This window comes from Apostichopus japonicus, chromosome 8 (genome assembly GCF_037975245.1).
Source record: "Apostichopus japonicus isolate 1M-3 chromosome 8, ASM3797524v1, whole genome shotgun sequence".
In the NCBI taxonomy this organism is placed as follows: Eukaryota; Metazoa; Echinodermata; class Holothuroidea; order Aspidochirotida; family Stichopodidae; genus Apostichopus; species Apostichopus japonicus.
In genome coordinates this window covers 4,257,311-4,268,292 of record NC_092568.1, presented here as the reverse complement: position 1 = coordinate 4,268,292, position 10,982 = coordinate 4,257,311, and the positions used below count along the sequence as shown (strand labels likewise).

At 38.3% G+C, this 10,982-nt stretch overlaps 1 protein-coding gene across 1 annotated transcript; it reads right to left on the bottom strand.

The window, feature by feature from the left end:
• Positions 1-3,211: 3,211 nt before the first annotated feature.
• LOC139971409 (potassium channel, subfamily K, member 16-like) lies at positions 3,212-10,834 on the bottom strand. Its single transcript, XM_071977785.1, has 2 exons — positions 9,258-10,834; positions 3,212-8,229 (listed from the first exon to the last, which is right to left on the bottom strand). The coding sequence occupies exons 1-2, from the start codon at positions 9,619-9,621 to the stop codon at positions 7,457-7,459; spliced, it is 1,137 nt and encodes a 378-aa protein (XP_071833886.1). The 5' UTR covers positions 9,622-10,834; the 3' UTR covers positions 3,212-7,456.
• Between the last annotated feature and the right edge of the window lie 148 nt (positions 10,835-10,982).

Here is a 10,982-nt window from a genome sequence, read left to right as displayed (position 1 = left end):
CGTTAACACAACAACGTGAAGAATACCAGTCAGAATACCAATACACTCAGTGGCATAGCCAGGAATCTTTCAGTGGGTCGCTGGGGGGGGGGGGGAGGGGCTTGACCATTTCCTGGGAGGGCGTCTTGTTACTATCTAAGCGGAGCGCCACCATCCCGAAAATTTCAGATTTCAATACCTGCCATATCGCTGGAGATGGCACTTGCCAGGCTGGATAGCAGCCATCTAGTTGCGTGATTTCGGGAGAAAATTACAAATTCGTCACTCAGGAAATCTGCAATAAAGTTCATGCGGCCTTAATTTTTACGGAATATGCTCCCTATTTCCTCAATATTAGGGAACGGGCACCGTCTTTGAAACACCATCTACAACTAAACAACAAATATGTACAGGCTTTGGCTCTAGCTATGAAGTGCCATGACTTCTTGAACTAGTTGTAGGCTCCGGCCGCACCATTATCCGCACACAGCTTATGGTTTCAATCTCAAATTTCGCTCGTCGCGACACACAGACAAGTTGCCGGTCATACCGATGTGAAAACTCTCGGTCACTTTTCATAGAACTGAACTTCTAATATTCGATGATATGAAGCCTGAGATGTGTAAGCCCTAACCAAATAGAGCCACGACACTTAAATGTGTGTGTGTGGGGGGGGGGGGGGACATTTGATAGTGTGTCCCCCACCCATCGAAATGTGGGAGACGTGTCCCCCGCCCCCCCCCCCCCAGGATTGACGCCCATGCTTGTAAGCTGCTCTAAAGTTTCTTCAACATCCCTCTGAAACATTATTAGGGTGATAGACTGATTCTCAGCGATAGTATTGTCTCCTTTCTTGAAAATTTTGCGGTTTTAAGAGCATCAGGGTACGTCCCAGAAGTGAAAACCCGGCCTATGCACTATGTCACGTCCGGTTTTTCAGCAACTATAGCCTACTGCCGGCCCGCGGTCGAAGGGTCGTTCATGAGTGGTCATCATGGAGATTCGAGACCATTCAGACCAATGATATATTTTTCGCACATGTAATTTTTTATCGACACCCAAAATCCCAGTGGGGGGCGACTGGGGGGGGGGACAAGCTTTTCATGGGGGCTGTCGCTCCCCCCCCACGCCCCCCTTGGCTACGCCACTGAATACACTTAAGATGGCAAAACATCTACTTAATTATTTCTAAAGGCATTTTAATACTGGCTATCAGTCATAATTCGCAAAGTATAGAACAATTTAAAGAGTTTTGAGACTAGTTTGCTGATGTTGCTGCTAGGATTTTTGGAAGATAGATGCTCTTACAACCTCAGATTTTCCTGTCGTAAAAGATCGCTTTGATTTAGGCAGTGTAATGGAGTAATAGCGCATCAATCTGCAGCTAAATTAAAAGATAAATAACGGTCAAATATATGAAGTCGCGCTAATCGAGTCGGCGGTTCAAAGTAGCAGTAAGGTATACTGTATAGGCTTAGGACTCGCGCACACCTAGCTTCTGTATATACTGTAGTATATACCTAGTAATATATGAGCCATAATGTAACAAAAGCCAAGCTATCTTCGTAGTTGTTTTTACAGACGTTTTACTTTAAATTGTTTAAGACATTACAGTAGGCCTAGCTGCTTATTTATGTTTCTGCGACATGTTTAATTTGTTCAACACTTACTTTTGATGGAAAAAGTTTAAATTTCATATTGCAAAGAAACATGGCTTTCTAATGCGCAATTACGTATAGCACCATGTATCTGCCTAACTGCCTAAACTTTGTTCAACTATAGAAAGTATTAATGTTGCAGATCTGTACTTTGGAGACTTGAAGAACAATCATAGGCCTAGTGGCGAGTGGAATTTGGCGAGTAGATTTTTAGTCACGGTCGGCAAATAGCGAGTACTTTTAAAAATATTTGTCGAGGCCTGAAAACCTTCAAACATGATTTCTCATGGCAGAAAGCATGGATACTTTTCATACATGGTATATGGATTTGTCATATTGAGTACAAGAATCCTATTGCTTGTGAGGTCAAATATCCTATAGGTCACCAGAGGTCAAACTCTGAAAAACCTTTTACATGATATCTAACGATGGAAACCGTGGATACCTCTAATACTTGGTATGTGGATTCATAACATTGAGTACAAGACCCCTATTGTTTTTGATGGAGGTGTGTATAGCCACGTACAATAGACTGGCCTGTGTTTATCATAGTGTGATTGTAACAGCTAGTTCTGGTTAAACTAGCAAGCAGAAGTCTAGTGCATTGAAGTCATCGAAACCTCAATGCATTTTTCATTCTGGTTATGATATGGGGGTAAGATTCTGATCGAATACCTGTGATTGAGCCAAACAGCTAACAGATATGTCAATTTCAGATATCACAGGTTTCAATTGTTCCTTCACACGTAATGTAAACTACTTGAATAAGTCATCGAGCCGATTATGCACCCAGTTTCTCATATTTTATTTTTGTTACATCATATTCTATCTTCAAGCTATTAAGGAAATAGAAACAAAGAGAAAATAAACGGTTTTAGATTCTATAGTGGTACTATGCCACCACAGAGTTACAAACTGACAGCCGCGAGACACGACTGGAGCAATATCTTTCTCAGTTGTTTGAGAAAGCGTTTTATCACAAAGATCTCTATCATATCATATTTTGGCTGATAAATGTCATCTTTTGGGATTGCGTCTCCTTGAAGCTGTGTCGTGACTTCCATGACGCAGTATTTGTTGGTTGGGTTAACCGGAATTACGTCCAACTAACGACTTTTAAGCAGTGGAGTGATCGCAATTCCTGTTAAAGGAAATAATCTTCTATTTCAAAATCGGAATTCCTAAAGTCGGTTTAGTGTCTGCTATACAACGAAATATCATTACTATGATTGATTTAATTCCATATAATAGTATAGCGCCCTAATTTGAATGAACACAAGAGTTCATGCTGCTGCAACCCCCGTTTGAGATAGACAGGCCTAATCTTCCGACAACAAACTTATTTCAAAGGCAAGACTTGAGTTTGAGTATATTTCCAAAGAAAGAGGAGTAGTACAAAGCCAAGATAAAACAAGGTGGTGGAGGAGGATTAAAAAAGCGTTATCTTGTACGAGCAGTCCCTCTTCAACAAGTTGAACAGTACAGATATACACATAGGCGTAGGAGGCGGAGGAGGGGGGGGGGTCTGGGGGCTGCAGCCCCCCCAATGAAATATTTTGTGAAAATTCGGGCAATATGCTGAGAATTATTCGGGCACCTACTGAAAGAAAAATAAATTGCAATGTGTTTTTCAATGGTTAAACTTATATTATTATTATCATTATTATTGTAACGACTTCCCCAACAATGGTAAAAACACGGCAAATGATTGTATGTTATTGGCATGCGATGTAATAACCGATGCATGCCTATACAATATGTACATTAACATGTTGAACGGGCGCGGAGCGCGCGAAACATGTTGGCTATATTTTTTCGGGCAAGGATATACACAATATTACAATAGAGCAAAAGAACAAAGAAAAAGAACAAATAACAACAAAGGTAATTAACAACTTACAAGCAATAATGATTTACCAACAAACAGAGATAATGAACAACTTACAAGCAATAATGATTTATAAGGTAATCCTTTAACCTTTTTTAAATTAGAAGATACCATTTATAGCCTTTATATTGTTATCTAGTATATATTCCAAAGTTTAACACCACTGTTTATAAAAACTCGATAGGCATTGTTATTGCAAGAAAGATTTGTGCAAAAATCGTGAGATATTCTTGTGTCATAAGAATGGAATTTGTTGTTATAATTGAAAAAAAAAACTATCAAACGTAAGCGGTAAAAGCCCCTTTATATACTTGAACATGAAAACAGCCACCTGTAAATTGTAAATATCAAAAGTATTAAGAATCCTTTGAGAAAAAATCCTTTGAGTGAAGAAAATGGATTATGATTGGTGCACGATAATCAGAATTAGTCAAAATGCGAACGGCTCTTTCTTGTAAAATACTGAAATGATTCAAGTAAGGAGAGTAAGTGTTTCCCCCAAACAATATTACAATAGAATAGTTGCGAATGAATTAGCGAATCATACAAGGATTTAATGATATTAGATGAGACGAAATATCTGATTATATACAATATATCAATTACTCTTGAAATTTTAGAACAAAGAACACCGACATGGTGTTTCGGCAGGTGAGGTTGGAGTCGATATAAATGCCAATGAATTTGGCTTTATTAACTAGTATTTTGTTATATTACAATCAGAGAATAACTCAACTGTGCCAAGTTTACGCTGCAAAGGATGAAATATCATGAAATTGGTTTTAGAAATATTTAATGATTATATGTTGGGTTTTGAACCATAATGAAACCATTTTTAGCTCAGTATTAACTATACGTATCCCGGATATGAGGTCTTTATGTTTATAAAGGATACTAGGGTCGTCTGCAAATAAGGTGACGAAGAGTACAGATGAGCAGTTACAAAAATCAATTATATAAACAAGAAATAACACAGGTCCAAGAATGGAACTTTGCGGTACACTACAATTGATGTTTCGAAAACTGTTAGAATTGTTATTTATACGTACTGTTTGTTTTCTATCGGACAAATAACTATGAAACCAATTAAACGCAAGTCCCAGAATGCCACAATGGTTCAGTTTACTTAGCAAAATTCTGTGATCCACAGTTTCAAATGCTTTGCATAGATCTAAAAAATTACCAAAATTAATTTCTTTATCAATAAAACAATATGTAATATACTTCACAATGTTGCTCACTGCCATGAAGGTGGGAAAGTTTTTGCGAAAGCCAAACTGGTTAGAGGAGAGTATAGTATTCTTATACAGAAAACTTATCAACCTGGCATACATGATACGTTCATGATAGGATCTTTGAGATAGCTGATAAGATGGATTTAGGACGGTAGTTGGAGAGGACAGAAGTATCTCCGGCCTTAAAGACTGGCATAAATCTAGCTTCTTTCATTCTTATTGGGACTATACCGGAAGAAAAAGAAAGATTGCATATATATGTAAGTGGTGTTACTAATTTGGGCAGGCAGCTTGAAGTATTTTAATAGAGATACCGTCCGTTCCTGATGAGGAACTCTTTTTTAGTTGACTTATTATGCTGGTTACTTCGTAGCAGTTGGTTGGAGAAACATACATTGATCAGGATTGCAGGGAACAGGATTACTCAGGAAACCGGAGAAAGGCATCTACATGGGGAACTTAGTAATACTTTTAGAGAAATAATTATTGAAACACTAAGCAACTTCCATATCATCGGTAATTTCGTCTCCTTCTTTGATAATTTTAAAAGCATCTCTACCAGACTCTTTGCTTCTCCCTTTCAATTGCATTAATTACTTTCCAAGTTCCTTACAGATTATGTCTATTTTTATCAAACAGTTTTGCATAATATGACTTTTTACATTGTCGAATTACATTAGTTAGTTTGTTCTTATAAATTTAAGTTTATTGAGAGGAGTACGATTTAGGAGAAAACGTTGATAAAGTTTTCTTTGTAGAGAGACTTAAGAATCCCAATGGTAATCCAAGGATTGTGGGTACTACACTTCTTGGTCTTAAAGACCTTAAGTGGGCAGTTATTTTTTTTAATCAAATAACCCTATTAATAACATCGATGTAGAAAGTTGCAAGCATCATTCACATCTGAAATGGTAAAGAGCTGATGCCAGCTGTACCTTGTTAACTCCTCAATAAAAGTATTAAAGTTTGCCTTACAAGTATTTCTTTTAAAAGTGTAATCTGAGCCATCATTTTGAGCACGCTTCCAGTGAGTCCTTACTGAGCTAAATATTGGAAAATGATCATTGATATCTGACGCAAGAATCCCTGTCATGGTTAGAAAAGAAATATTATCATAGAAAATTTAATCAATTTAAGTAGCGCTAGAATCTGTAATTCTAATAGGTGTGGTGATTAAAGGTATTAAAGAGTTGGAACACATTAATGTTAGAATGATACTTTATTGAAATCACCAAGAAGTACGATTGTACTTTCTAGTCAACTCGTTATAAATTATGAAATGCTGAGCTTGAAAACAAGTTTAAATATGCTTGGACTTGACTTTCGAATAAATAGATTTTGATGACTAATTTTAGTCCTTTCTCGTCGTCGCTTTTTATCCATGATTGCGAAAAGAGCTTCATAGTGTTCCGTCTTGTGGACCCAACGAATGGCATTTCATCTGGATCCCATGAAAAGTCCTACACGGGCTCAATAACTCACTCCCTCATCACCTCCACCCTCCCGACTCGCGCTTGCTAAGTTGGGAGAAATATAAGTTATCAGTGTTTGGCTTGTTCCAACTCCCAGAACACACTCTTGCCCAATGCCCGCCGGGCGCGCGTGCGCCCGTTATGCCCTAACCCATTGTGTATCCTTGCTTTTATCCTTTTTCTACCAATACAATATGGGATGAGAAAATTCTTACTTAAGACAAGAAAAAATGCATGCGAGGATAAACTAATTGTTTATTGAAACTACATACAAAAAATTGAAAGAACGTATTCAGCATTATTGAATGGATAAAAAGATAAATAAATCTTTTTGTTTTAGATTATTCCAAAGCCCAAGAAAATAAGAAAAAAATTGTCCATAGGACGATGTATGGAGTTCAATATATAAGAAACACAGATATCCTTAAATTGTCCATAGATTGTTTATCCATTTTTGCGTATTAAAGATCTAATGTGATATATATTTTTAGTTATTCTGTTTTTGCAGCATGTACAACAAACATAGGTTGTTGACTATTGCTCCAGACTCTATTTCTTGTAACGAAAGTATGAAAATAACTTAAATTCTGATTTCTTATCAAATGGAGAATATGGTTCAACATTTTAACTCATCGTTTTGGTTTTCTGTAATATGTAGCTTCATTTTTGGGCGATATTTACTGATATTTCAGTACACAATATGTATCGCGTGATACAGTCAATTCCGTGTAGATGACTTCCACTTTAAAGTAGAGCAAAATAATTTAAAAAATATCCTTCAAGTTTAATGCAACAGGTCAGGTTTGAATTTTTATGGAAAATGGACTTTGTCCGTTATAATCATTGTTCTCTTTTATCACAACAAGTGCTTAAAATCTTGAGAAAGAATGTTCCTTTGAAACCAGGCAAAACTGTGTCGTCGGTGGAAATTATTCCTCCTACTAGAATCTCTAATACTAAAGGACTACGATTATGCCTTTGTCGTTCACTCCTTTTAAACTGAGAATCATCCGGTACATGTCAAATCACGTGGTCACAATTCAGAGAGGTCAAAATCCACAGTGTCGTAGATTGCTAACCATCACCACAATCACCACAATCATTTGTCCATTATGTACCGGTTATTGTCTAGATCTATAGATGAGGGGATGTCGCGCCTTAAAAACCGACGAATTATATTCCAGCGTGATATAGGCTATGTGGAAGCCATTCACGTTTGTGATTTTACTTGATTTCATTAGGTGGCTCTGTGTTCACGTTTAGATACGGATACGTTGAAGCAGACGGGCCGTGAACATCGGCTGACGTCTTATTTTCATTGCAGGTACTTTGAAGATATGTGCTGGTGTCAGGGTAGTAGGATAACATCTCCATGCTGTTACTGTCTGCAATGCTGTCGTCCGTGCTCTTAGCAGCACTGTGGCTTGGTGAACTAGTTACGAAAGTGGTGGCTAATGTATTGATAATTGTTGTGCTTCCGCTGGTAATGAAAGTTACAAGCTTCGATTCGGCTTCGATAAGCTTTCTCTCCCTGTAACTCGAAAACGCTTTGAATAACGCAGAAATGACGCATATACCTAAGAAAACATATATCGTATACAACAGCACGAATATCCATACCGTGTACGAATATGAGCACCGTGTGCATTCGTCAAGCACTATATCACCGAAGCCGATAGTGGACACCGTGATAAAGAAGAAGTATATCGCATCAAAGTATGAAAATTGTTCGAAGTAAGACAGCAATGTAGCAGGTATTAGTATCAGTGTTGAAGCAATGAGCAGTATTGTTATAAGAGATTGGACTGCAACCCGTGACCATTTGTGTTTAATCGGTCTCCCGAGAAACTTCAACAATTTTGTATACCGTTTTACAAATCCGTCCAAAGACTTTCCAAACACTGACAAGGTAAACGCCATTATAGGTATCCCAACCAATGCATAGGCGACGCAGAACAGCCTCCCTCTACCGCTGCGAGGGACGATGTTTCCATATCCTGAGGAAAGACCAATTAAGATTATGTATATTGCCAGTATACATTGAAATATTACATTGTCCTAAATACCTTGTCGACTAGGTATTACGGGATGTAAGTTTTATCGGTGGGAAAGGGGGGGGGGGCGGGGGTTGGGGTTATGAATGAAGTGTCGTCATAATAGGCAGTGGTGAACATATACTCTCTGGGAGAGCGTAAGAATTATATCCCGGGGGCCACAGTTAAAACTTACTTTATATATTTTTCTATGGCGAGGGGAGGCAACTATACATGCAAGGTTTGCGGTGGGATTTAACGGTCAGGCTCGTCCCTGTGCCTAACCGGAGCCTAACCCGTCCCTCTCCACCCCCATAAATACAACAGGTAAGTTACTACACATACATCAACATATACTAGCTAAAGTTGATTGTACAGTGTATATATGAGCTATCAGATCCCTATCAGTATCCACAAATCACATAGGAATCTAGTAAGCGTTTTGCAACATCTAGATTAGCTTAATTCTTAACAACAGGGGGTGGGGAAGGAGGAGAGGAAGTCTTTACTGTAAAATTTAGGAGCCAAAGGGTCGGTCCCCTATGTGAGGATGTTGGGGTGTCCCAGTACCAGCTAATTGTATATTTTAAATGGCGAGATTAGCGTGCACTCAATAATGTCTCTTGTATGAAATTACTTTCGTAGAAAAATTCAGTATGTTGCAAAAACCCTTTGCGATTGATTAATATTGAATGCTTTCATACTTTGTTGGTTATTTGCTGCACCCGATGTCAAATTAATCAGTTACCGGGACACAAGGTCATTTTCAGATACACGTTCCGCTTACACAATGGGTCATGTGAGAATATGAAGAAGTAAAATGGAAGAAAGAGCCTAAGTAGGAAAATTAGTTTCAGGTCATTTATGTACATAACGGTGCAATAGTTTGCCCAGCTGACTGAATATAAGGGCACTGTAGATAACCGCGGACCAGTGTGCAACCGTTGCTCACTCTATACTGTCAAACTATCATCATACAGCCAAAGACTCACCTATGGTAGTGATGATTGTCAGAGAAAACACGAAAGCTCTGGTCATTGTCCATCTTGTTTCAGTCTCTTCAGTATCTCTATCTATCCAATAAGCTTTCTTCAGAGTTGCGCCTTTCGAGAGATACGTGGTAATGTTGTTAGCAAAGAGCTCAAGATCATACGGATGTATACATGTGTGCGCAAGCATAAAATCGTAGAGTCCTAGGTACAGTTCGTTTTGCGCCTTAGCAGAACTGCCGTTCTCGGTAGCACGGAAAATAAATGCACCAAATACAAGGTAGACTAACAAAAGCAAAAACAGTAAAATCGACCATTGCCAATTTTTAATGTTTAAGAAACTCGATTTTTCCTCTGGAGTATCCATGGCGAAATTACTTACGTATATTAAACTAACTGAATTAAAATTCACTTAGCTCATCACAGGGTATTGAAAGTGACAATATCCCGACGAACATGCTGTACCGACTCGTTGTTGAATAAACCTTTCAAGTACTTATTCGGTTTGAGCATTTCTAATAGTTCAGTCGATTACGCACAGGTATTGCTTACAGTATTGTGAACAGTACGGTTGGGTCTGCGTTATATTTTTGTCTTCGATTTAAAACGAGTAAGTTAGTTCTTCTTCCATTATAGAAAATAAGATGTGGAGAGAGGGAGAGAGAAAGTGCTAACGGATACAATTTGTTAAAAAAATAATTTTGTTTCATTTATCAATTTCGCCAGTTCCACCGTGAGTTCAATGCTGGTAAAATACTCTCGTAATCTATGAATTTATGATCATCGAAGCCTTCCAGTTAGAGGATAAAAAGACAGACCATCGAAGAGTAACATATGTTAGAAGCCAGACCGCCTTCGAGCTATTGTGTCTTTAAACATTCATTATACCTATAACATGAAAAACCAAAATGTAACGGTAAATGACATCACAGTCAGCCTCTCCATGCAGACGATCCAGATAAGATTTTGCGGGCTCTCTATTAGTATAAACGTACAAGTCTACTTGTAGCAAACGAAGATAATTTACGCTTGTCGTTCTTTCTTCTTATCAGGTGATATTCACTCAATATTCAATCACGAGCATCTGCTGGCTTTACTGTAGCTTGTTTGAAATAAATCGCCACCCTGTTTGACAACACACGGACTTTATCAGTCTGTAGGCCTATATTTTTTTTTAGGCAGTAACAGTTACCTCGCTGTCATCAATATGCTTCCTACAAGGCGACCGAGTAGGGATACAGCTGCTCCATAGAAGGCTAGTTAGCTTACCTCCAATATAGAGAAAGCCTTCAACTAAATCCTTGGTTAAGCTCTCGAGATAAAGCACCCAGGTTATACTTTTAGCGAGATATAAAGATGCTGGTACGATATATAGGCTGGAATTAGTTCGGTTAAATTCAACAATCACTCGCATTCAATCACCATGGAAACAGATACTTAACTAAACGCGTTTAAGTAGTTCGACATTGACATTTACCATTTCTCTCTAAACAATTTACTTTATTCCTACCAGTAACTTAAGGACGTTGAGCGATTCAGCCCGCGGAGAGCCGAAATTAAAGACATATCTGTGTGTGGAGACGACAGGGAGTAGGGGGAAGGGGGCCCTAACTTTTTCAAGAATTTTATCCTCTACCCATGAACATCGAGAGACGGATCGGGCATCGGGGCATTATGTTACCAAGCTCATCATTTTGTACTGTTCATATACATCCCATACTATCCCAG